General features: G+C 36.7%; 3 protein-coding genes across 4 annotated transcripts in view; 1 reads left to right on the top strand and 2 right to left on the bottom strand.

Moving 5' to 3' along the window:
• LOC129270567 (GATOR1 complex protein NPRL3-like) overlaps positions 1 to 1,478 on the bottom strand; it is a 17,366-nt gene extending 15,888 nt beyond the window's left edge. Inside the window, exon 1 of the mRNA XM_064105980.1 lies at positions 891 to 1,478. Within this exon, the coding sequence (XP_063962050.1) occupies positions 891 to 1,008 (118 nt within the window). The 5' untranslated portion in view covers positions 1,009 to 1,478. The remainder of the gene's footprint in view (positions 1 to 890) is intronic.
• LOC129269565 (pentatricopeptide repeat-containing protein 1, mitochondrial-like) lies at positions 838 to 24,330 on the top strand. 2 transcript variants are annotated; one of them, XM_054907078.2, is made up of 10 exons: positions 838 to 1,185; positions 10,614 to 10,885; positions 11,497 to 11,634; positions 12,461 to 12,601; positions 13,516 to 13,656; positions 14,271 to 14,453; positions 16,079 to 16,948; positions 18,001 to 18,117; positions 19,155 to 19,331; positions 19,629 to 24,330. In XM_054907078.2, exons 2-10 carry the CDS (start codon positions 10,643 to 10,645, stop codon positions 19,806 to 19,808), a joined length of 2,190 nt encoding a protein of 729 aa, XP_054763053.2. In that variant the 5' UTR covers positions 838 to 1,185; positions 10,614 to 10,642; the 3' UTR covers positions 19,809 to 24,330. The 2 variants fall into 2 exon arrangements, with proteins under 2 accessions (XP_054763053.2, XP_054763052.2); XM_054907077.2 differs by having other exon boundaries at positions 838 to 1,206.
• Positions 23,254 to 27,539, bottom strand: part of LOC129270565 (N-sulphoglucosamine sulphohydrolase-like) — a 15,729-nt gene continuing 11,443 nt past the window's right edge. The window contains exon 5 of the mRNA XM_064105981.1: positions 23,254 to 27,185. Within this exon, the coding sequence (XP_063962051.1) occupies positions 26,410 to 27,185 (776 nt within the window). The 3' untranslated portion in view covers positions 23,254 to 26,409. The remainder of the gene's footprint in view (positions 27,186 to 27,539) is intronic.

Raw genomic sequence — 27,539 nt, 5'->3', positions numbered from 1 at the left:
TTTCCTTCCTTCCTTTCTTTCTTTCTTTCTTTCAAAGATTTCGATACATGTAGCTTATTTCAAGTTTCCTCACATTCGTTTCTCATTATTTGGGGGATGGGGCCGGGGTTCAACATTTGATAACGTCCAAATTTATTGATCATTTTTCGAAACCCATTTGTTGAGGATTCTTTGTGGCTGTAAAAAGCAAGCACAGTGCAACACACAATGCATACTGATCATATAGATATAGGCTTGCATTATGAATTTCATGAATTTTCAAGGATTTTTGCTTGCATGCAGCAATGTTAATTAGTTAACACACAAGATGAGTATACCTATACTTTGTGCATGCTTGCGACATACAGCTGAGCAAGGTCCTGTTATGTCTCTGTATTTTGCGGCACACAAACAAACAATGACCTACTTTGGGCTTACCTTTAGAATCCAATGTCATGAGCTGAAGTATGACTATGATGATGCCTCGTTCTAATACTAGTGTGTAATCCATGCTCTCATAATCCATTATGACATTGGATTGTAAAGTTACTCCGCAACTTACTTTTTCAGAAATTATGGAATTTCTGTACCGTATTAGTAATTATTACTATTAAACTTTCATTCAGTTTCAAGTAATTTTCATTTTAGGTTTCTTTTTTTTAGTTTTAGTCTTTCTTTCTTCCTTCCTTTCCTTTCCTTCCTTCCTTTCTTTCTTTATTCATTTATTTCCTTCCTTCCTTTCTTTCTTTCATTCTAAGTTTCTTTCTTTCTCCTTCCTTCATTATTTTCTCCCCCCCCCCCCCCCCCTCCCCGTCTTTTATTTAACCGATCGAGTAAGTAACCGACCCAGGTTTCAACGAGTGGGACTGAGCTCAGTGAGATGGGAGCTTGGTTATTTATTTTTCACTTACCTCGTTTAACTAATTCTTGCTGTTTTTCTGCTTGAAATGGATATCTAAATAACAACCGGTAACCTTTTGATCCGGATGATACCAATATTATACTTAAAGGAGTGACTTTTGATGACATTTTTCAGTTGTGTGCTTTTCTCACAGTTTTGATCCAAACTGTCTCGCGTTGAATTTCGATAATGTTCGGAAGATCGAGGATCTAGAAACACATGATGCAGCAGGCGGTACAAATGTGGCAGCATACGAAGCGAGAAAAACAGGTCGGATCTTACGAGTCACACAAATTTTTGACGAGGTACAATACCGTAGCCGTAGGGTAGGATATTTCTTCTGGCTTGCACATCATTCTTCATTTTTTCATAAGTATTTCATGAAAATGTTTTTGTCAGTTACAAAACATTTCATTAATATTCTTGATTCACACAAATACTAATATAGTCCCAAATGTGTGTTTTTGTGTTGGAAAAGAACAAGGCCCGGGCGCGAAATTATTTTTCCCACCGAGTTCTGGACCAGCCACGTACGTGCAGTCGCCGTTGGCCTAACGTCAGCTTAATGGACGACGCCATATTGCCAGATTTGGCCCGCGCCCTCACCGGCTAACGCTCGGCTAAAGCTCGAACGCCATTCACCCATACACTAATTCCCCTTGATTACCGTTCTTAAAAACCACTGTCAAATCTTTTCCAGCATTTTTATGAATTAGCGATTGATGTTTTTCCGTTTATCAAATATCCTTCATTATACACATATTTTTTTCATATTTATAACATTTTTATTTTAATCACAATTTCAGTCCAAACGCGGGTCAGTTTTTGTTAACCCACGTTGTTTGTGCATGCCCACGTATAGCCTTACGCGTATTGAAAGGAATGATGTTGGGTGGAAAAACAGAATTGTTATTGTTTGTTCCTTGTTTGTTGGGGATGAAACTATGATGGCGACCAGTCACGTTTGACTGTACCGCCAAATAGTTAAGATTAATTAATTAAGGTCAAGGTGAGATAAGAGAAATGAGCAAGGGGCATTGTGGTGGGGGGGGGGGGGGAAGGGAGAGAGAGAGAGAGAGGGGGGGGGGGTTACGAGGGCCGAGTGGGGATACAGTTTCATCGTGCAGTACAGGGCGTCGATGAACACTTTTATTTTTTTCTCCAAAATATGGAAAGTGACAGAATAATCAGAAAAAGGTTGATTGGTTCTGATTTTGAAAAAAAAACAGAATTTATCAAGATTGCTGTTATTCTTCATGGTTGTAGAATTTAATTTAGTTTCTCTGATAAGTATAGAAAACAACTCAAATTTTGATTAATCGTATTTCATTTATTTCACTCTTTTCTTTCGCCTCGTTTTTTTTTCTTCCAAAAAATCAGGGAGCTGAAAAATATGAGAGCTAGAACCTAAAGATATGGGGTAGCTATGACGTTGGAGAGGGCGCAGCCTCATGCACTTGCAGATCCAGATCAATTTTCACAGGGGACACTTAGAGTAGCCCCTATTTCTTTAATATTATTTTTACAAGCAAAAAAAAGTCAATGAAGACATCAGGCCACCGACAGCTGCCTCGTCAAAGGGGGGGGGGGCGGTCGATTATTTTGAGTATTTTTTTTTTCATTTTGTCCTCAATAGGGGGGGGGGGTTCAATTAATTCTATATACACTTCTATTGTCTTTATATATGGGGGGGGTCTGCTACTGAGCATGTTTTTAAAAGGGCTTAATAAGGGGCTTAATATAACAGAAATTGTACGATTTAACACAATAAAATGTATCATCGAGGTAAATACTAAATTAATACATAATTAATAATTGTTTTAATTGAAAATGAAAATAATAAAGGCACCCATATATCTAGACCAAAAGCTTCGGTCTCTGTTATGTTGGTTGTTCCGCTGAACTACGTTGGCTCCACTCACCAAATACATGTGTACGAGGAGAAATTAAAAAATAAAAAATGTTTAAAAACTCCTCGAAACAGACGGCTGCCAGCTGTCTATTGTACGAGGAGAAATTAAAAATTAAAAATGGTTAAAAAACTCCTCGAAACAGACGGCTGCCAGCTGTCTACCGTCCATAGATCTTAACATCTCATAAATACAGGCCTAAACCTGTATTGGAAGTTGAACAGGCATAAAGTATAAATGTTTAGCTATAGCTGATGCTTTGATCCCGCAACCAAATAATGTTATATCAGTCAGTGGCGTAAGCCGTAACAAGCGAAAATAATTGAGGGTAAAACGATATGGCGTATCAGGCAAAATTTATAAAATATATAGTTGCAAGCAAGCGACATAAGCATAATTTTGACTCTTGGTTACAAAAATCCAATTGAACGATCTCGCAAGATTCTCTTACCTTTTCCTTTTTTTTTCTTGTTCGTGAATTGGGGGCATGCAAGACCCCCCCCCCATACAGCACCACTCTTTGTTGTCACTGTCTAAAATTTGATTTAAACTTTGAGAATTTGAATTTCTTATCTAAGTAATCCAAAGGGATAAGACAAAAATATTTGCAGATTACTTATTTCAAAGTATTTTTATACCTATAACTCCCCAACTCTGCTCTAGCTGCACTGCACGTTGCCTAACGGCCTTCCACCAAAGGGCCAGGCCGACTCACCCCGTGAGCAAGTGACCGCGTTCGCGTAAGTTCACCCGAAGCCATGACTAAATTCTGACCATAAACATCACCTAACTAATCACTCTTTGACAATATTTCAAAGTATCTTTTATTAGAGTCGATCCTTTGGGCCATTAAACGATAATATTTCCAATGTTATCATGACAAACAATTTTAATGAGATAGTGGCATTGTAGAAAAAACTAATTTATAAGCACGAAATGGCACCAGATAAATCATCAAACATACAGCGCAGCGTTCGGGACTGGTGAGTGGTACGGCTCGCTTGGAGTTTTCGCCCCGACGAATTCGGCGAAAACGCTACCATTGCGCCGTGCGAATGTTCAATCTGCGGCTCTCAATCAGAGACTTGAATGTCTCTTTTTGCATTATCAAAAATGTATCATAGACTTTGTTTGATTTGTTTACAAGTAAGTTGCATATCCGTCGTGATAATTAGGAAAATCCATGATGTCTTCTTCTAATTCTGTAAAAATTACCTCTTCAAAGTGCCTGTGTCAGAAAATTTCCGGAAATCGTAAAAACTTGCCTAAAATGTCTCTTTTTGAAAGTTCATCCATGGTCTGGAAAAAAATGTTATAATTTATGTAGACGTATACCGTAAACAAATACATCCTCGATCACTGAAATGAAGTGTTTGCTAAGCTTTTTTATCTCAGACCGCGTTACCATGGCAACTTGGGAAAACCTTTATTTTTTAGTAATAAAATTCTGGTTTTAAGGGTCATTTTAGAGACATAAAACTAACCATATTTTGAAGTATTGGGTTTAAATTTCACATAACACTGAATTATCTATGTTTTTACTTTCGTATATGAATATTCATATTTCTTATAGAATCTTAGTTTTTGATTGGTCAATGTTTCAGTCATGGATAATAACTGAGCGTTAAAAAATCTGAAAATGCGCATTTTATCGGCAACCAACAAGCAAGATGGCGGAACACATTAAGTTGGCGCTATGCACGTACGTGCAGCATATGAATATTCATGACTTGCGTCTTCGGATTGAGAGTACGCATGCGCAGTGGACTTGGCCTCGACCGTGCCGATCGTAAGCATTCACGTTGCTCAGAATGAATTTTCCTTGTATTATTTTCTTTGGCCAACAAGAATGTTTTAAGTCTTAATGATATTCTGAAAAGATTTGGTAAACTTGAACACAGTCTCCAATTTTGTCATATCCAAATGGGTTATGTCAATGGCATGATGAGCCAGAAACTATGAGGGGCCAAGCATGGCATATATAGAGCAAAATTTCTGTCAAAAAAAAAGAAGAAAGCGATTGAAGCGAGCGAGTGAACAAAATTTGTCCCCCTCTTTCTATAAGAAAAGCTAATTTTGCAATAGATTGTTTAAAAAATAATATCACATTTACTCCATCTTTTCCTTTCCCTCCCCCCCCCCCCCCCCCTTGTCTAAGTTTATTCTTGGTGGTGGGACTTCTTCTTCTCTCTATCTCTCTTCTAAATTTTATATTGGTTTTGGGTCAGATTGACAAAACAAAGGGGAAAAAGTTTTTACTTCTTTTTTATCATATATCGTTCAACATTGAATCTTATTTCTCTACAGTTTCAAGGAAATAAACAACGTATTTTTTTTTGTGTCAATATGGTTTCAAGAAATAATAATTAACAAAAAATAATTTAAAAATTAATAATTATTAATATTATCGATAAGTATTAATAATTAATGATTAATTAACTGTTTAATAAAAGTGGTTGTAAGCAGAAAAAAATATGAAAACGACAAGAGTCCTAAAAATGACTCATTTTCAGTTTAAGCATTTGAAAATTTTAGCTTGCGCTTTGTGCTCTCTTGCCCCCCCCCCCAAAAAAAAAAAATCCCCATAAGATTTTTTTGTCCAAATGAAAGAAATACCTTTTTTAATAATAAAACATAATATATTTTAGGTTCGAAAATCACAGATTTTGAATCGTGCTTGCATCAATTATTGTTTAGTACAGTACTGCTAATGGTTACAAAAATGTATAGAATGTTGCTTTATGGTTGAAATATCACAAATATTTGGCTTGCTTCCTGCACTCGCATCAATTATTGTACTCGTTCTCTTCCCGTTCACAAAAAAATGCTTAGAATGTCCAGTTTTCAGGTTGGAATATCACAAATTTTTGAGCTCGCGCTTTGCGCTCGCATTATTTTTTATTGGTGAGTTATGTATCTTATTTAAAATGCAGTAATTAACTGCTTAATTAATTGCTTCCATTACTGGTCAGTATATAAAAAGAATTAGCGAGCGCAAAGTTATTTTTTAGTTAGATACACATCTTTTTCATGATTACAAAACCAGCTCAGAATAAAATAATTTCCATGTCTTATTACACGACGTGTCAAGAAGTTTGAGCTGGTGATTCGCGCTGGCAACATCGCGCAAGGAAATTTCAACAATGATTAGCCCCATAATTGACCATAAATCAAGTTTTACAACATCAGAATTGATTTTTTTTTCTCAAAACCGCTTGCTCGCTATGCTTTCTCACTGAGAAGTAAAACCTAAAGCAAAATATCTATCTTATAATTAAAAATCACTTTAGAAAGCCTTTGCTCAACTTAATTTCTGTAAAACACACAATTACTTCACGCAGTTCATAATCTCATTTTGAAAATACATGTATCTGTTTGCACAAAAAACTAATTTTGATAAATGGGTGCCTTTTTGGCGTTGACCCCCCCCCCCCCCATAATAATTTTCTGCTGCCCCTGTCCCAGGGAGTGGAGAAAAACATACGTTGAGAATGCCAGGATCAGATGACCGTGGTAATAATAATTATTGCAATGTAAATCGCCTATAGAAAAATTATGGATTATGTGTAGGGGAAGGCGGGGTAAGTTGTGACACTTTTTGCATTTTGCATGATAGAATTGATATGACTAATGATATTGTAGAAATAAGTACCTCGCCTTTAAATATGATTCTTGGGAAATCTTTTTCACCTATATACAACTTTCTACCCCCACACAGAAAGTCGTTGTGACCTTTGAAAAAAACGATGTCAAGTGGCACAACTTGCCCCATCTGTGGGGTAAGTTGTGCCACCTTCTAGGGTAAGTTGAGCCACAAAAACTACATGTATAAAATGAATGAGGGAAGAACCAGCATGTCAATATTTCATTTAAAGTCTTTTCACTTGCTAATTCTCTATAAATACTAACATTCTCTAAAGTAAAAAGAACTGTCATGTGAATTTGCTCTTTTCTGCCTGCATATCGATGGATTTTTAAGGTTTGATTGTTTTTTTATTTACATTACCATAATAATTACCATGGCTCAACTTACCCCAGTCCGAACTTAATGCGATAATTTCACATCCACACATTTCTTATGCATTCATCATGTAAAAGACTATGACAAGAATGAAGGTCCATACCTGGACTAACAATATTGTTCTTATGTCTTTATTATATGTAAAGACGTGTGTGTGTAAAAAACACTTATCTATTTCACACCCGTTTTTACTTTTTTGGCTGAAATTTGTATTTTTCCCTCTAAAAAAGTACTTTTTGTTTCAAAGGTGAAAACAATGTGGTGGGGTTAAAGGTTATGTAATGGGTCATCAATACATGACACCACCATAATATCTGACTCATTCATTTTTGGCCTGGGGCTGGTGGCTAAACTTGCCCCTATGCTCAACTTACCCCGCCTTCCCCTACACAGGTAATATCATTATTTTAATATGTCTCTATCATGAAATTATTTTTGTTTTAAATGTACAAAGGTTAATTTTTTTCTCGCTCAGTCCCCTCGCTCACATACATTTTACCATGTGTGATGTCTCCCGCCTGAGTATTGTTAGTTCATTGTTCTGTATATCGTAAGTTTGAAATGCCTTGGCCTTGAGGTTTTCAGGCCTTGGCCTTGGGTTTCCATGCCTTGACCTTTGGTATTGAAATCTTGGCCTTGGGTATTAAAGCCTTGGCCTTGGAGGTTTGAGCCTTGACTACAACACTGAATAGCCGACTAATGCCATGGTTAACTTCGAACTGGTTAATTCCGAACTTCACGTTTAATTAGGTTTAGACAAATATTAGCTTATTTGCCATGGTTTAATATGTCTAGTCCGTATACAAAACCAGTCCTAGATCTAAAAAAAAATTATCTTAGTTCTAGTCTAGTCTCTATATCTAGACTCTGATCTACGCTGTATCAGCATGGAACCACTAGTGTACCAAGGGGGGGGGGGAAGACTGTCCCTTTGTAATGTAAAAATTCAATGAAAAAGACGTATGTCCCCTTTTTTGAACGTGAAGATCTTTTTTTTTTTTTTTTGCTTATCAATTTTTTTTCAGCTAAGAAATCCATAATTTGGGGGTGAAGACCTTTTTTTTTTTGGGGGGGGGGCTTGTCACATTTTTTCGCAGACGAAATATCCTCTTAAAAAATTTGCCCCCCTTTTGGAAAATCCTAGGTATACCAGTGCGTGCATGGAACGTATTCTAACGTCAGGCACAAATTAACGTCAGTGATCTTGATCCCCGTCTTCACCCAAAATTAAGGATTTCGTAGCTGAAAAAAATTTGACAAGAAAAAAAAAAGAAGATCTTCACGTTCAAAAGAGGGGACATACGTCTTTTTTCGTTGCATTTTGACATTACAAATTATTAATTTGGCTTCTCAAGGGGGGGGGGGGGCACGTCCCCTGGATCAGTTGTGACTCGTCAGGGGGGCACACTAGTAGTGGTTCCATGCTGATAGCGCGTAGATCAGAGTCTAGATCTAGAGACTAGACTAGAACTAAGATATTTATTTTAGATCTAGGACTGGTTCTGTATACGGACTAGACATATTAAACCATGGTAAATAAGCTAATATTGGTCCAAACCTAATCAAACGTAAAGTTCGGAATTAACAAGTTCGAAGTTAACCATGGCATTAGTCGGCTATTCCTAAATAGTATTAGGCATTAGACAGGTCCAGATTTGAGGTAAAGTTAATGCGCTAGCCTAAGCTAGCCCTACCCTAGCACATGTCTTGCCATTAATGGCAGCTAGTTTGATAAGTGTTTAAGAATTGGATGTATATAATATAGATCTAAGCCTATAAGGCCTATGTAACTATGTAAGGGTACCGGTAATTTGACGATGCTAATTCATTCTGAGCAACGTGAATGCTTACGATCGGCACTGGTCGAGGCCAAGTCCACGCGCATGCGTACTCTCAATCCGAAGACGCAAGTCATGAATATTCATATGTCGGTCCAGAACTCGGTGGGAAAAATAATTTCGCGGCCCGGGCTCTGCCCTCAGCTCTGGCTAGCCTGCATGCGCCTGGAGAGTAAAATCAGTCTATTATACGTAGGCTTAATAAGCCTAACTTACGTATTAGTAGACTGATTTTTGCTCTCCAGGAGCCTCCAGGCTAGCTCTGGCCTGAGGCCGTATTCTGAAAATTGTCTTATTTATAATTTTATTAAGAATAAGAGAAATATTCTTGTATGAGTTGTAATGACTTGTATCTTTAAAAGACTTTATTATTAGAGTTACAATAAAATCCACTTGATATGTTTGCAGCAATATTCATATTTTGCTTGTCTTTGGTTACTTTTCATGCAAAGGTATGTTTAAGTTTATACTCGAAACACTCGCATTTGCCATGTTTGCATTTCTTGCGTTATATCTGACTAAATAAAGTAAATAAATTCGATTTTTCACACGCAGCCTCTCATATGTTCCCTTTTTAGGATCTCATACAATCAGACACATTGGGTGATTTCAAGTTCGGTGTTCGGTGTTGGTGTTGAGAGTGTAAAAAGGCCGCTGAACCGAGCTCTAACACCGAGCTGGGTTCAGAGGAATGATACCGATTGCGTTATCGATAGCACATGACGTCACGCCTGTGCGCTAGCTGCGCTGCTATATCATCTCAACTTCACGCGAGAAGTCTCGACGACGAAAATGAAATCTGAGAGAAATGCATTCAATTCTCGTACAGAATACCAATGTTTTAATTAATTCAATCAAGAATTCGAAAGAGTGAACATTATTCTTCATCAAAATATATACAGCTCAAATGATTTGTACTCGTCTAAACTGTAAAAGCTAATTTTATGGGGATGTTTAATCGTGTTCGCCGCCTGTTCACGAGCTTGAGATTGCCAACACCGAACTTGAAATCATGATTTTCCCAATCCCTGGGGGTTGGTGTTGGTAAATGGGGAAATTGCATGTAGATCGTCAACACCAGCCGCAGTGCTGGGTTCAGCAGACGACATTCAACACCAGCATTCAACACGATCTGCCGTAAATACGTCATATTTTCCAAGGTTAATCCCAACACCAGCCTGATTTCAAGTACGGTGTTGTGGCTAGTGTTGGTGTTGTCACAACACCAACACCAGATTTCATCACCGTACTTGAAATCACCCAATTATTTTATTTATTCCATTCAAACCCTATTTTTACCTCAACAAATAACATTTAAAACATAATTATGCAAAATCACTATAAATAAGTATTCTATAAAAATTAATATTTAACTAATACAATGTTGAAATTACTTAGATCTAGTTCAATTTTTATGTCAGACAATTAGGGTCTCTTTCCTTGAAATATCAATGAAAGGTGTAGAAAAGGGCACCATGTCTAGATAAGGGAAATAATGAAAAAAAATCTCTTTTTACTTCATAAAATAAGCTCCATGCATCAAATAAAAAAGTATTTGATCTCCATTTATTAAAAGATATGATTCATGAAAAGTCGTCATTCCAAAATAAAAGGTTCAGGTGAAATGAAGACTAAATGATACTATCAATATCAAACGATGTCGGGAACTTGGAAGACAAAATTGCCTTTTTGAAATGGAAAGCGCCATAATTTGTCGCCAATCTTCCTATCTCGGAAGAATGGTCCTAGGACGTTCCTACTTATCGCTCATCTCATCATAAAACAGGTAGCATTCTTGATGATGATGGTGGGAATGTTGTTTTAAAGTATTTTCAGTCACGTCAGAGAAGTGCTCTTAATTGCTGAACATATGCAAACTGATTAACTGAAGAACTCTTCTTTTCTTTTCATCTTCCACCCCTCCCCTCACCCCACCTCCCCCCGGCTTGTTGGTGTCCATTTAGCCCTTATTCTCAAGTCGTATAGAAGCAAAATGGCCCATGCTTTGAAGCAGACCTCTCCACGTCTATGGATGCTTCCTAGAGTCTGTCAGGAATCCTGGGGTCAAAGGTCACGACCAGTCCTCCAGAGTAGAGTGCTCTCGTCACAACATTCCTCAGAAAGTTTGAGATCAGAAGGGGACCCGGGCAAAGATGGGGGAGAAAAAGGAGAACTGGATCTTGGAGAAGCGGAAGAACAAACATTTGGCAAGCTTTCTACCAAGTTTAAACATAAGGTAATCTTATAACCACTAAGTGAGACTCCGCCTTCTTTTAATTGTCAGAGTGCATTAGAATTAATGAAGAAGACCGATATAGTATCCTGCAATCATATTTTCCTTTGGTGCCTGAAGGGCGAGTTGAAACTTTACAAATCTTCAGTACAATCATTTGATTTGATTGTTAAGACTTGTTGTATGGCCATTGTATGGGAAATGTGCCTGCACCATAACTGATCCCTGATTCAAGAGTTTTATGATGAACAGTTCTAGTCATGAGGAAAACGATGATACTAATTTATCACTGCTAATTAAAATACTTTGAATACTTATTGTGTACATATTGTGCACATGCAGTGAATTTAATAGGGAAAACTACTGTGGACAAGAAAAAAAAACATGAATTTTATATTTCCAAAGTAATAGCATTTTTTTTAATTATAATTGTTTCAATCTTGACACAACTCGCTAAATCAAGTTCCTGTAACACACAACCAATGGGATTGATCATACAGTTGATTGTAAGCTTGATTAATGGTCACTACTTATGTGTGAAAACCAGCCCTACAATCAATAAATAAGCTTTGTGTAACTGGGCTTTTGCCATTATTCATTTGTTTTCTCTTCAGTTTCAACCACTTGGATCAGATCTAATCGAGGAACTTGAAGAAGCTGAGCTAGGTGATGAATGGGTTAAACCTCGTGTTAAGAGGAATACTCCTATTTGGTATGGAAATCAGATGAAGAAACTTATCAAGCAAGATAAGGTATATTTTATAAAAATGCAATGAATAGAGAAGGAAGTTTAATTTTTTTAGTTTGCTTTCAAATTGGTCATACATTTACCTTACATAAGACATTAATTTGAGGGGTAATAGGTGATTTACATTTCTACTCTTTTTGGAACATATTTCATTTGCATCATCCATCTTCAAAAATCTATTATAGGACAAACTTTCTAAAAGACGTACCTTAGCAAAATTATGCAATAGGGTGTACCATTACCCTCATAGAGTAGACCATTGTGTTGTAAGGCATTGTAATCAGTCAGAGATTTAGTTTCTTCCAACATATTCCTGCTCAAAGCCTTCATCTTAATTCTCTCTTTTGCATGGACTAATCAATCAGGAATTTGGTATGACTTCAATGAAACACTTCTGCTTTTATAATCCACCTAGCTTAAAAGAGTAAATTATTTACAATGTATTGTGTAGGCCAAAGGGTTATACATATTCTGAAATGTATTAAAGTACCCACAAATTTTCAGGTAGACTTCAACGTTTATTTGTAGGTGATAGTACTACATGTATATACTGTTAAGTGCTCAGATCATATTGTTTTTTCAGTACATATTTTGCAGTTTGAATCTGGGCCCTCCAAATATTCCTTGATTATAATTTATATAAAGCAGTTTTGCCTCTCGGGGGTCCTGACCATGATACGTAGCTTGTAACTTGTATTTGATTTGAGACTCTTTATATATTTTGTATTATGTCTTTTCCGCTATAATAGTTTGACATTTTTAATGGTACAGTAATTATATTGAATTAATGGTCATTAAAATTTAATTGAGTCTTCTGATATTTTTTCTAGTTATCTGAAGCTATTGAGATGCTGGAAGTGACAATGTTGAAAGAAGCCAATGTGTTCCCTACAGAGTATAACTATAATATCCTGATTGGTGCTTGTGGAAGAGCTGGCTATACAGACAAGGCTTTCAAATTATACAACAGGGTAGGATAATTATTGTTCATAATATTATTATGTTTAATGACAACTGCCATCAAGTGAAACCAACTATCTTTTTCATTGGGTTAGTAATTCTCTATTAATTCTGAGTATCAGATTCCAAATTGCACTGTTTGTTTCTTTAGGGCCTGTTTTATTTATTTTTTTTTTGTATGCTTTTAGTAGTGCAAGCCAAAAAACTTCAGCATTTATTACTCCAGATTTATTGGAACAAAACAAATTTTCATTGAAGAATATGAGTGTAGAGACATTGAATTGCAGCTGTATTAGAAAAAAAATATTTCATTCAAAATGTGAATACTATTTTCCCTCCCCCAGTATATTCTGAAAGTATATATTTGAATTAATGTGATTCTATCAACATGTATCATTCTTTGTTGAAGAAGACAAGCCTAGAAACAGGAAAGTATGAATGAAATTGCCTGAGTATCTAGAACATTTTATTTAAATAAAAAATCTAATGTTTGATCAAAATTGGGGGCGTTGTGGTTACAACTCTTGTCTTTCAGTCTGAGGGAGGTGGGTTCAAATCCCAACCATGGTGTGTTTTTCTTCAGCAAGAAATTTACCCACATTGTGCTGCACTCATCCCGGATGAAGTGAATGGGTACCTGGTAGGAAGAAATTCCTTGAAAGCTTGAGCGCCTATATGGAAGCTCGGCTACAGCCGGGGTAGTAATATGTTAACAACTGTTAAGCGCAGTAGAGTATATTTAAAAAAGAAATGTAATAAAGGGTCCATATTATTATCAAAAGTCGTAGGAAAAATAACCCTCCTACATGAAACTTATTTTCCCTTGTCTATGCTAAAAAGATGATCATGTAAAATGTATTTTTTGGAGATCATATATTTCCTGATACAATCAAATTGATTCTATTAACCACAATAATTTTCATAGATGAAAGAGAGAGGCCTTGAACCGAGTAGTGTGACATACACATCACTGTTTAACGCATGCTCGGAATCACCATGGAAACGGACAGACGGTGTGACAAGACTAAAGAAACTTCACCAACATCTTCTGGAGAAATCTGTGAAGGTAGTTCTTTTCTCTAATTTAACCCTCAAAAAGTGTCTTTTAAAAATGGAAAAATTTGATGTGTTTCATTGTTTCTGAGCATATTTTTCTACTTTGGACCATGGACAGGTCCATGTTTGGACCAAATTTTGTTCATAGCCTTATTTCATGAAGAGAATAGGGGGTGTTTCAACAAAATTTTCCCATCGGACAAGTTATCAATTGACAACTTTCCTTGATTTTGATTGGCTGAGAAGCACAGTTCTAATGGTCACTGTAATATCACATAAATCATCTGACAACTCCTTTTGTGAAAGCTTCTGAGGGAATGACTTTTGATGCTGCTAGAAACACAAACATTTAATCACAAATCTTTCTCATTTGTCCTGTGTTTTCACACCAGATGAATATAGAATCAACTTGCAAGAAGTCATATATATATATTTATATATTCATGGATAAATTGATGTTTTATATTTATCAGGACTTTCTTTATCCTTAATTATTTTTTAGGTACCATGTATTTTTCATTGAGATAAGAGATTATTCATGCTATTTCAAGGTTGATATGTCTAAAAATGTAATTAAGCTGATCTAAAGATTTTATTTGTTTATTCCTTGATCATATTTTAAAGGTGAATCTAATAACACACCACTCCATGATGAAAGCCTATGCAAAGTGTGGTGACCTTGAAATGACCTTTACACTGTTTCGTCACCTGGTGGAGTCTGGGGTACAGTTGATGCCCAAGAGCTTTGCTTTCCTTCTCTTTGCTTGTGCTGAAGACAAAGAAGCCGGTTTCCTCTATGCCATTGAGGTGAGTTTTTCTTTTGAATTGAATCCAATTGAATTTATCTTCAACTTTCATAGTAAAATTATAACATAAAAGCATTGGTATTCATCCAAACAGTCACTTTTGGTCCAAAAATTGATTTGGAGATTTTTGCAGAAAATGAAAAGTACATGTCCTACTCTATACATAATTAGATTTTTAGGCAGCAATTCATCTTTAATGGTTTCAGAGATATGTGGGGATTTTTTAAGGCGATGCCATACAAATTTTTGATAAAATGCATAGATCCCATGAGAAACTTGTAATGTAGCAAAGCAAACGACGGCTCCACGCACTCAATAAGCATATGCGCAGTCAGCCAAACCGTTGTGTCTGCAATGCATTGACTTTGCATGTGAAAGAGTGATACAATGGTTTGCTGATCGCGCGTATTGAAAGAAACTGCTCAAACCAACATAACAAGCTTGCAGCTCTTTTGCAATATTTTCACTTATTCTTGGATTTGTGTAAAAGTGAAGATACCAATGTCAAGCACTTGTCTTGAGCTTTCTTGTATTTTTCTACCAATGAAAACCTTGTAAGGCTATCGACCAAAGTGTGGAAATTATAGTAAACTTTGAAGTTGATTTTCTCTGAATGAGTTTGCACTGTCGTATCTGATACAACGGTTTGGATGACCACTGAAAAAATGATACTGCATGTATAACAGATAATTTAACACCACATTGCAACATTATCTAGCAACATAATAGTAAAACAAAAATGGATTTATAATAGATAAGAATACAACAAAATAGTGAATGTAAGAAAGATGATGGATCATCAGCAAGTAAATTGAAAATTATGAGTATGTGAACAAAATTAAAACCAGATTGTATTATGATGTATTATGATGTGTTTCATACTTATGGGGGATGGGGGGGGGGGTCAAAAAGACTTGTGCATGCTACAATGCATCACCACTTGTCTGGCCATTTTCAGGGGATGCGCATTAGTCATTTATGATATCAATGCATTAAAGTTTACAATTAGACTTTGATTTCAATGGTTCTCACCGACAACCACTAAGCCATTGACATTCTTGTATCTGATTGGCTGAGAGCAAAATTGCTAGTGAAACTCACTGATCAGACACTTTGTGAAACATTCTCTTTGTCTCAATTACTTCAAATGACTTATCTCTTTAATGTTTGTGTAGGCGTGGAGGCAGATGTTGTCCCAGAGTATCAAACCTGGGGCCCGTTTCCATAAAGAGTTACAACTGTTGTAACTTTGCCATTATGGCAACTGCCATGGCAACGGGGCTCAGCAGCCAATCAAAATCAAGGTTACCATGGTACAGTAGTAACAATGGCAAAGATACAACAGTTGTAACTCTTTATGAAATGGGCCCCTGATATCTATACCTATAACATGCTTCTACACATTACAAGAGACTGTAGTCTTGGAGACATAGAGGTGGCCAGCAGGGTTGAATGGAGATTTCCAGTACTCCCTGTTTTAGTTTCCATGGCTCATTTGATCATTTCAAGAGCTAAATCGCCCCAGCCCCGTGTAATTTTTTTCCATGGATCAGACACTTTGTGAAACATTCGCTTTGTCTTAATTTCTTCAAATGACTTGTACGATTTCTTTAATGTTTATTGTAGGCTTGGAGACAGATGATGGCCCAGGGTATCAAACCCGATATCTACACCTATAACCTGCTTCTACGCATCACAAGAGACTGTAGTCTTGGAGACATAGAGGTGGCCAACAGGGTTCTTCTGCGAAGTGTTAAACTGAAGGCACAGCAGACTCCTGCATTGCTGACAGAGGGTAGGGCCAAGGATCAACATAGAAAGGCTGACAGGCAGCAAAAGAAGGCTCTGGCAGTTCCTTTGCTGACTGGCAAGAAGGCAGAGATGATCGAGGTTGAACTGCTGCAGGTTGACGATGGATATCTGGAAGGATTGGAAGATGATCTGACAATGAAACTTCCTGCATTTAGGGAATCCTCAGTTGGTCCAGAGAAGGTAGGTCATGGAAGCATTCGAATGAACCATCAAGGTCATTCCCCCGAAGCAGATTCCAAGACACACTGGTGGGACACTGATGAGCAAGGTCTTAACACTTCTGTTGCGGATCTGCCTGTGCAAACGTCTAACTCCTTAATGCCAAGGACTTACACATCAAGTCTTGATAGGACAAGTGCTAGTGTTACGTTGACCAACTTGCCAAATCTCCTGGATGTCTCTTCTGATTTCAGCAATGTCCAATCTCTTGCAAAGATAGACAATCCTGCTGATAGACTTGCACTGCTGGGAGGACCTCGGGGACTTCTTGAGAACATGGAAGCTAAGAACGTGAAGCCAGATGTTAAAAGTCTCTCACTCCTTGCAGAGATTCTTCCAGGAAAGAAACAGGAAGAGAATCAACTCTTAGAATATGCCAAGGAACGCAACTTGAAGGTGGACATTGATTTCTATAATGTTTTCATAAGACGCAGGACAAGAAGAGGTGATCTGAAGGGTGCAATGGTAAGCATACACATTATAAGCAGAAACCTATTTGACTTATTTGCCCTTAGTTTACAATTGTAGATCAGCGCTTCTCAACCTTTTTTTACTTGAGGACCACTTTGACTCTCAGATTTTTTTTGAGGCCCTCCTACCAAAATTCTTTTTTTTAAATGTCCATTTTAATGAAAAATGTTGCGTGAAATTTTGAACACAAATCTCTGAAGCACTTTCGAAATGAACAGTCGGAGCTAATATGCATTCTCAAAGGTCTGGTAAAGGGGCGACAATAAGCTACATCAAAGACACAATATGCATGCACATGAGGTTCACATCAAAGTTAGATCGAAACCGTCAAAGTGTGCATATGCATGCTTTGCAACTTGCATGATACCTTAGCGTGCTTTAGTTTTGTTTGACCCACGTAGACCGATCGGACATAACATGTTCAGACAGGTCTGTGTAATATACCATAGTTTTTTCCCCATTTTGTTTTCTCCCTCAGGAGCTTCTCGCGGTCCACCGATTGAGAAGTGCTGTTGTAGATGGTTGAAAGAGATATCAATTACCTAATTACACCTTCTCTGCCATAATACATTAAAGGCCAAAACATAGAATTTAGAAAAATGTTTGACATTTATTTGGTATCTTTAGATACCAAGGTGCTTCTTGTCAGGTTAAAAACATGACCATATCAAAGCTGAGGAATTATTCCTCTGTTTGTAATATTGATTTTTGTGTTCATTGTCAAATGTGCAATATTGTTTGTTAGGCATTGGGAGTACTCAATAATGAACATTAGTGAAAGAGAAACTAAAATCCAAGGAGCTCTACCCCCACAGTGAATCTCCTGCCATCATAGTCCCATGTAGGGACAGTGATTATCCATTTAAAAAGTGTGCTTTTTCGCGTCTGGAAACCTGCAATTCTGTTTCAGACTTGATCTAAAATAGAAATTCTTATTTGTCACAGAAAATATATATAAAACACAAGAAGTTTGTTTTTGTAACTGTAATTTCAATGAATTTTCACATGAGAAGTAAACCAAAATTAATTTTCTGTAATGATTTCAGGCTATTCTTAAGCATGTCAGCGTTGGTAACACGTATCCCAATCTGAGGACGTATGTTAACATAGCGACGGGATGTGGTCAACCTGAAGAAGGTTTCCAGTTGCTGAAAGAGATGGAGGTAAGTCCGAGTGGCACTAGGGCACATTGAAGGCTTGTTCATACAAGGCACGACGTAGTCACATAGCCTGTAATTGTCGTTGCTGTTTTGAAAAAAAAAAAAGCAATACATCTGATGTGGCAAGAGTACCCTCTCGTCTTGTTTACTTTAGTCGCTATCTTCAATTTATTTTTTTCCAAAAAAGCCATACTGAATCGGAGAGGATATAGGCAGTGGGTGTAGTTTGAAGTCTCACCACATCAGACACATCACTTTGTATTTTGTTAACTATTTTGGACTTTATTTATTTCAAGAGGATAGCCTCTTCAGTTGACAGACTGCTATCATTGGGGGCCCTGCACAATTTAAAAAGAATTAGAAAGATGATCTCTGAGTTTAGAAACAGTGGCATTGGAACCTCATGAGTAGACAGAGGTTGGGATTCAAGCCATTTCTTTAAACCTTTGTCTGGCCATGACGTTCTTGACTTTTAAGTATTATCTTGTCAATATCCTATATTTGACTATGGTTGTTGGGTGAAGTTTCTCCTAAAAAACACACCATATATCTGTGGATTTAGATACAGTGGTGCTGGAGCATCATTAGCAGACAGAGGTTGGATGGTCAAACCATTGTTATCATCCAATAGCCCACTGCCCAAAACCTTGTCTGGCCAGAACATTCGGGCACCACTGTTAAGAATGATCTTGCTGGCTTGAATATGACTTTGCAAGTTTGAATGTTTGCCTTGTTTTCTTTGGGGCATGGTGGTCTAGTGATTAAGACTCTCGTCTTTCCATCTGAGAGACATGGGTTCGAGTCCAGGCCATGGCGTGTTTTCCTCAAGCAAGAAATTTATCCACATTGTGCTGCACTCAACCTGCATGTAGGTGAGATAAATGGGTACCTGCAGGGAGTAATATCTCAAAAAGCTGTGAGCACCAGAATCAGTTCAGTAGACTAGCTTAGCCGTAGTAATATAGGAGTACCTTGAGCACCTATCAATGTGGATACGTGCGCTATATAAACCTTATATTATTTTTATTATTTGTTTGTAGGAGGTTGGGATCAGACCAACATGTCATCTGTATGGCGCTTTGATCGGATCTACCCAGAAACACAGGAACTATCGATACCTGATCGATGTCTTGAAGCACATGGAAAGTCAAGGAGTGCTGCCTAATGAGAGAGTGTTAACACAACTTGAGAGAATTGCTGCTTTTGGACAAAACATGGTTTGTTTTTTTATTTTGACTTTAAACAAAGTAGTCTACTAAACTATCGAAAAAGAGTAGGCCAGTTCAACAATTGTTCAAGAACCTGTGTTAAATTCATTTATTTACCAATAAATGATATACCCCAGGCCCATGGCTGTATGGTAGATTTAGAAACATTTGAACATTTAACTTCAATAAAATTCTTAGACGATGAATACTGTATTTTCAATATGATGCAAATTTTTACTTGGTTGTCATTTCTCACAATATTGATAGGTTAAACATGTAGTTTATTTTTATTTTCAATTATCCCAGGTCGGGCAAACGAGGAGATCAAGTCAACCTATCAATAAGCGAGAACTGAATCAATTCAGGGGCTTTTATAACCGATGGCTGGAGCGAATGAAAGTCCAGGTCCCAGAACACCCTTGGGCTAAATACAGGACAAGAGAAAAGGCATTGCAGGACTACAAGTTCCATGAAACCTCAGTGTAGGAATGACATAAGTTTAGATACAGACTTAATCAAGGACAGAAAAATATCAATTTAGGAGTCTCTAATATCCATTGAAACTGAAACTGTTCAGATGCCAATTATGCTGAGTGTGGATGAATTTATGACCAGCAGATATTACATGCCTCTGGAAATGGCCTTGTGATAAAGTCATTATCTCACTTCCCCTGGGGAGCGTTTCATGAAAGGACTTGTAGGATTTTTTATCCGACAAGTCCTTTATTATCCGACAGTTGCCATAGTTACAGTGCTCCTCAGCCAATCAAGGAAAGTTGTCAGATCTGACAACTTGTCAGATGGAATTGTTGATAAAAGACTCCCCTGGCCTCATATTTGCCCAAGGATAAGCCGAGCTTGGCCAAAGAATTGCTCGCGGGGAATGTACATCAAGTTTGCTTTCCCCTGAATAAATTTCTATTAGAGGTATTTCCAATGCTTTTCACAAAGTATGGGGTCAGCAAATAATATGCACTCCTTGTGAAAGCTGACGCTTGTAGAAGCATTCTTGGCCCAAATGAAGCCAGGGTCTTGTAACATAAAGCATAGCGATTGATCATGGAGCTGATTTTTATGATTGATAATACACAATAATCAATGCTTAATGTTAAAATCAATCTCATGATCATTCACTAAGCTCTATAAAAATAACAAGAATAATAAAGGATATGTATAGCGCACGTATCCACCTTGTTAGGTGCTAAAGGCTTTCCTATAATATTACCCCAGATAAGCTAGTCGACCTTTTCCAGTGCTCACAGCTTTTTGAGGAATTACTTACTGCCGGTACCCATTTACCTCACCTGGGATGAGTGCAGCACAATGTGGGTAAATTTCTGGTAACTTGACCAAGAGAAGAAAAGCCCCAAGTACCGTGAAATTACAGCGTTTGTGTGGCTTTGCAAAGTTGGAAGTCAACAAGCTTTTATGATGGGATTCTAATGGACTGACAAAGTTAGAATGACAGGAGTACAACATAATGATATATTATATACTAATCCTAACCCTTGGGCACCTTTCCAAAACTTAAGCAGGGCTCGACACTAGCGCCGGTCCGACGGTCCCAGACCGGTAAAAATCACTGTCGGGCCGGTAGATTTTCAGAAATAGCAAGATTTACTGGTCCGACATGACCAGTAAGAAAATATCATTGTCGGGCCGGTAATTTTTCCAAAAATAGCAAGATTTATGGGTCCGACATAAACAGTAATAAAAACCATTGTTGGGCCAGTAACTTTTCCAGAAAACGTCAAATTCACTAGTCCAACATAAACATAAAAAATATTCCATGACTCAAATTGCAAACCGCAAACCATTTTCCTCCCGTTAAATTCTGCCATTCACACACAGAATACACACAGAATGAATCGCATGCAATTTTTACTAGGGTAACATACAGTGTACATATACATGTGCACGTGGCTAGCCAGCCAAACAACACACATGGTAAATCTTCTACTGGCTGCACGAACGAAGCTTGGCGAAGCTTGGCAAACCTCTGGCAGAAATCTCTCACAGAACTGTCAAAATTCACATTTCACACTAATGAAAAGCTCTTATAATGTCCATATTTCCTAAAAATTGGGGTAACTCTGTCATTTGTAAGCAGTAAAAGAAGAAATTTTCACTTCTGTTTTAGTTCAAAGAGATCGGGTTTTGAGTGATATCGTCTGAATACATGATAGCCCCACATATGCATTTGTGTGTGTGTTGATACACTTGGTTTATTTCGTAGCTATATCTTAATTGAGCCAAAAAGAAACTGATAATTTATTTCTGATAGTTTTAGCTTTCTTCCTCTGTTTTCTTTCTATCTTTCTTTCCTTCTTTCTTTTGAATCTTTCTTTGTTTCTTCCCTCTCTTCTTTGATTTTTTTTGTTACTGTCTTTTTTCTTTGTCTTTCGTTCTTTCAGTCTTTCTGTCCTTTTAATATTTTTCTCTATTTCTTTTTCTCTTTCTTTTTCTTTTTCTTTAATTCTTGAGTCCATCCATCCTATATTTATCTCTTCTTTCTTTCTTCCTTTCCTTCCTTCTTTTTACCCTTTCTTTCCTTCATTCTTTGTTTCTTTCTTCATTCCATCCATCCTTTCTTTACCATTTCTTGTTTTTTATTTCTTCCTTCTTTCAGCCCTTTCTCTCTTTCTTTCATTCATTCCTTCCTTTCTTCTTTCTGTCTTTTGTTTCTTTTTCCCCTCGTTCCATCTATCCTTTTACCTTTTTTTTTTTTTTTTTTTTTACTGTTTGCTTCCTTTCCTTCATTCCTTCCTTTCTTTGTCTTTTGGTCTTTCTTTTTTTTCTTTCTTTCATCTATTCTTTTACATTTTCTTTCTTTTTTATATTGCTTGCTTGCTTCCTTCCTTCATTCTTTTTCCCTTCTATCTATCATTTTACCTTTCTTTATTTGTTCCTTCTTTCAATATTTTCTTTCTTTTTTCCTTCTTTCCATCTCTCCTTTTACCCTTTCTTTCTTTTTTTATTGATTCTTTCCTTCCTTCATTACTTTCTGTCTTTCTATATTGCTTGCTTCGTCGATCATTTCTTTCCTTCTTTCTTTCTTTCTTTCCTTCACATTAATCCTTTCTTTACCTTTTTCTTCCTTTCTTTCTTTCTCTTTTTTCCTTCTTTCCATCTCTCCTTATACCCTTTCTTTTTTATTTTATTGCTTCCTTTCTTTCTTTCCTTTTTTCATTACTCTCTGTCTTTTGTTTTTTCCTTCCTTCTTTCTTTCTTTCCTTTTTTTCTTTTGTTCTTTCTTTCTTTCCTTCATTTCCTTCTTTCTTTCTTTAGTTCTTTCTGTTTTCCTTCCTTCACATCTATCCTTTCTTTACCTTTTATTTTTTCTTCCTTCCTTTCTTTTATTATTTCTTCCTTTGTTTCTTTTTGTCTTGCTTTCTTTTTGTCTTTCATTCCTTCTTTTTTTTTTGGGGGGGGAGGTAACAAGAAAGGACAGCAAAATAAACTCACGCCTTTTTTTAATGTTTTCTTTATTTTGGGGGACCAGTAGATTTTAGGTTCGGACCAGTAAAAAATGGAAAAACTGGGTATCTACTGGTCCGACATGAATAGGTTGGACCAGTAGAAAAAAAGGGTTAGTGTGGAGCCCTGACTTAAGAGAGGCATCTTTCAGACAGGAATTCTGCAAGCATCTCTGATCCTCAGACTACATGGGGAATGGGGGATAGATGGTGTTGGAAAAAAACATAATTCCTTCATAGCAAGATTGCTGGTAAAAAAGTCACGGCAAAACTTTGGGTATAAAACATGTCCCATCGCCATTGCATTAACCTGAACTAAAATACCTGGTACCTCTCACAACCCTTACCCTAGGTCTTCAGAGAATTTAAGATTGGACCCATTGTCACAGGAACAAATTTGTGGTCACCTCAAGTAACATGAGACTTTACACAATGGAGGTTGAAAAGGTGTGAAATTGATGAGTAACAAATTATTAGTTTTATTTCAATATATATAAAGGGAAAACATGTATAAAAATAAATGATTTGCATGGTTTTACCTATTAAAGTAGATACTTGTTTACATTCTTTATGCTCGAAATAGTGCATTTTGTAAAATCAGCATGAATATACAAAAAGAATTCCCAGGCCCTGTATCACAAATCTTAGTGATTGATCATCAGCTGATTTTTATTGATTGCATTGATCATTATGTGCAATCAAGCATTCAGGGCCCTGTCTTACAAAGAGCTACGACTGATCCACACCATATTTTTTTCTACAGGAAATTTGCACAAATCTCCTTAGTAAACAAAGAGAATCACACTGAATCTTCAAGAGAATGATGGATGTATGAATATACATCATATCTAGAAAATATTTAGAACAAATTTTCATTTTAAATATTGACATTGCTGGCTGTCCATTTTTGTGTTAGGACAGATCAATTGCAACTTTTTGTATGACGGGGCCCAGGTCAACTTTGTGATCTAGCACTTAGCTTTGTGTTACAGCTCCAGAATAATTGTTCATGAAACCTAAAAATTTGTTTAGTAATTGAACTGGCCGCATTAAGTTACCTGCTAAGGGCACCTTACCAGGGCCCCAAAACACAGGAAGCAATCAGAATTATTTCAAATATGTTTTTCATATCAGCGATGAATCGCTAACAAGACAGTAGGGAATGCATTAAACGGCTGTGAAAGACACTTGCTTTCTTTATAGCAGGATACTTACTCATTAAGACATTGCACAAACTGCTTTATCAAGGTTTTTTTAATATGACCAGTGGAAAGTGATTCCTTTTTTCAAGTTAGGCATGACTATGGAAAATGGGGTATGATGTGCAAATTGGGAGCCACAAGTTATCATGAGAACAAAATATTCAGGAAAAAATATATACTATTCACTGTAGACTTAAAGCTATTGCAATTGACTTGGTTTGATACACGCATTTGGCTTTGTCATACTACAAACATTCATTAGGTCATGCCTTACTTCAGGAACAGCTTTATGTAATGGCCTCCTGGTTATGCATCATTAACTCAAACACTGTACAAAAATTTGTAGAATGTTGGACAATAAAATATATTAATAAAATATATTTACCGGTAATTTGTGTACTGTACATTTTAAGGGATATTATTTCGAGTACAGATCCGTTTGAACTACATGTTATGCTCCCCCCCCCCCCCAAACAAAAAAAATTATATATTATGAGTTTTATTCTGCAGACAGAACAAAAAAAAATATTATACAAGTTAGCACCATTGATGAGTTCTATGAAAAAGAGGGGAATAAATTCCCCTGCCAGTGTGTGAGTGAAGCAAGAAACTTGGACATACATATATATGAGGCTAAATATAAATCAGATACAAATAAATATGTGCAAAATGACTGGTAGAAAAATAATTAAAATTTCACTTCAAAAGAAAATCCCGAATATGCATGACATTCTCTCTACTGATGGCCTTCTGTGCTATATTAATGAAAGTGCAAACATACGCTAAATATTTGTGTTGCCGACTTAATAGGTTCTAGCTTACAATGTCCGGATTGCTCTGCACGTTGCAAACAATTAATACTTTCTCCAACATAAGCAATTTTCAAAAAGTCATTAAAAACTCATCTCTTTCGTACTTTGTAGTTTTTAAAATATTACATTTAATTAATTCATTGTAAGTGCTTTGGGCCTAATGGGAAAAGCGCAGTACAAGTAATAATAATAATATCCGTACAATTCAAAAATAACATTGTAATAATTAGTTATCTACTTTTACCCCCACCGTTAGTACAGGAAAATTTACAAATGGCTCTCATTCTTGGGTAAATATCTAGAGAATAATTATCAGTACAATGGTGCGAAATAAAATCTAGATTCAAAGAAAATATTAAAATAATAAATTGTCATTATTATCCCCCAGAATTAATTCAGTGTGCAAAGAGTTAAAATGTGTAAAAACTCCTCAGGCGTATGATGATATAAATTTTAGAAGACTTACAAAGTTATTGCTCACTTTGACCTCCTGAGTTTGACCTTAAGTTAGTTTAGTGAGGATATGTTCTCATAACCAAATTAATCAGGCATTGCAAGAAAATTTGCAATCCAACATGTTTTGCATTCAATAGCACATTGTAAGTCCAAAGAAAAAAAAATTGCAATCTATTGTATTTCAATAGCACATTGCTGGTCCAAACATGAAAAAAAAATTGCAATCTATTGTATTTGTAGCTGATTGCAAGGGATGTTTCACAAAGTTAAAAAGAATGTCATGTTTAAAGGAGAATGAAACCCTGGTTAAGAACTGAGAAAGCAGAAAAATAAAAGGTCAATGAAAATTTGAGTAAAATTGGAAAAGCCATAAAGAAATATGAGTATTTTGAATGTCTAAATTACTATTAAATGCTATGGAGATCCTCCCCCTATTGGCAATGTGAAAAAGGTCTGCGATGTCACAAATGTACAACTCTCCCATTCGGACTCTGAAAATATACCCAAACACATCTGTTTCTACTCATTCAAATTATTAACATAACAAACCAGTCATCCATGATACATTGTTGTGAAAGCTCTATTACATGTTCTCTCAGAAAAATGAATATCTGAAAGAGAAAATTTAAGAAGAAAATGAGAAAGTTGTATGTACAGCATTACAGATCTTGTTCGCATTGCCAATGGAGGATCTACATAGTATAGTGACCTCAATATGCTCATGATTTTTATATTATTCATTCAATCTTCAAACTTTCATTGATCTCTTTATTTGATTTTTCTCTTTTATACATGAATTCATCTGGTTTCAAGAGTTTCAATCTCCTTCAACCCAAAACACATTTTGAAATTGCACGTGGGGTTTCTACTACTAAAGCATCATGTGGCCAATAGAGTGCTGCGCTATATACTGCACCAATTGGAAATTTATTGCAATTTTTAAAAGTCATAATCAACATTTTGTGACCCCCCCCCCCCCCCAAGTTCACATGGCAGTGGGTATTTATGTAGTGTATGTAAACTTTGTGACCTCCATTCACATGGCAGTGTGTATAAATGTGTACACACTCAATGACTGGTGTCCTAAAAAGCACACAAAATATTTTTTTCTGGGGACATCCCCTTCCAGAACTGATATGATTTATAATCCATTATCTAAAGGAAGACATGTTGGGCTGTACTTAAAATCCCCTGCATCTTCTAATACCCCCCATGGATGACATCTGAAGGGATCATTTGTGACTGTCTGCCAATCCAACAACTGCTTTTTAAGATTCACAATGAGTTTTTGAAACTTGCCAACATGAGCAAGGTTATTGACCTCTGTGGGGTCAGCCAAAAGGTCAAAGAGCTCCCATTCAGGTCGATAGTAGTATTCCTTGAGCGTCTTGTACCAGTTTAAGGGTTTGTGATCCCTAGTCCTGTTTAAGATGTCCTGGAATGTGTGCGAGATGAAGAAATCCTGGTCAATGGGAAACGGCATGGCAAAGTTCATATTGTGAATAAGCCTATACTGCGGAGTTCTGATGACACGCTGAGGGTAAAACATGGTGATCTCATGCAGGTCGTGACTGGACAGACTCACGTTCCATCCCGTAGGTTCCGATGTCAACGCCGGCAGAAGGGACTTCCCTGTCAGTTCAACCAAGCCCTTGAAGATCTTATACTTGGGGTACTTGATACTAAAGAAATCCAGGACTGTTGGTGTAATATCCATGAGACTGATAAAAGCATCACTCGTCTGGCCCCATCGATCTTGATGGTATGGGGAAGAGACCATGAAGGGTTCTCTAGACCCACTCTCATATAGGTTGGTACGCCCACTGGTAAATGGAATGCCATTGTCCGATGTGTAGATAACAAGGGTATCGTTCAGGTATCCTGCCGCTTCTAGTTCAGCCATCATCAGACCAACACCTATTAACCAAATAAAATGACCCAAAAAAGAGATTAGCATTCGCTAAATATGATGATCTCAAAATTTGGGGGCAGCTGGAAATAACCCCATAGGTTTTGGGGAGACATCAGGCTCCTGTAATACGGTAATAAAAAGGGTTGTAATCGATCGGAAATAGGCAATGGCCAATCAAGATGATCACTTTTACATCTACATTTTCTTCAAAACAATTATCAGTGACAAATCAGAATTACTGTCAAATTTAACTGATAGCAATCCTTTACAGTGTATTTAACAGGGACTTGAGGACCAGTTTCTGAATGATGAATTCTTGCCATTATGGCCTTACAAGTGCCACTCTATTTTTTTTCAAG

The sequence above is a fragment of the Lytechinus pictus genome, chromosome 10, assembly GCF_037042905.1.
Source record: "Lytechinus pictus isolate F3 Inbred chromosome 10, Lp3.0, whole genome shotgun sequence".
NCBI lineage: Eukaryota > Metazoa > Echinodermata > Echinoidea > Temnopleuroida > Toxopneustidae > Lytechinus > Lytechinus pictus.
The sequence above is the reverse complement of the archived record's forward strand: the minus strand, read 5'-3'. Positions and strand labels throughout refer to the sequence as shown.

What these genes read in the sequence shown, in the direction of transcription:
- LOC129269565 (XM_054907078.2), top strand. Translation starts at nt 10,643, where the DNA reads ATGGCCCATGCTTTGAAGCAGACCTCTCCACGTCTATGGATGCTTCCT. An exon ending in CTACCAAGTTTAAACATAAG is followed by an intron (nt 10,886 to 11,496) that starts GTAATCTTATAA and finishes TTTTCTCTTCAG; the next exon opens with TTTCAACCACTTGGATCAGA. An exon ending in AACTTATCAAGCAAGATAAG is followed by an intron (nt 11,635 to 12,460) that starts GTATATTTTATA and finishes TATTTTTTCTAG; the next exon opens with TTATCTGAAGCTATTGAGAT.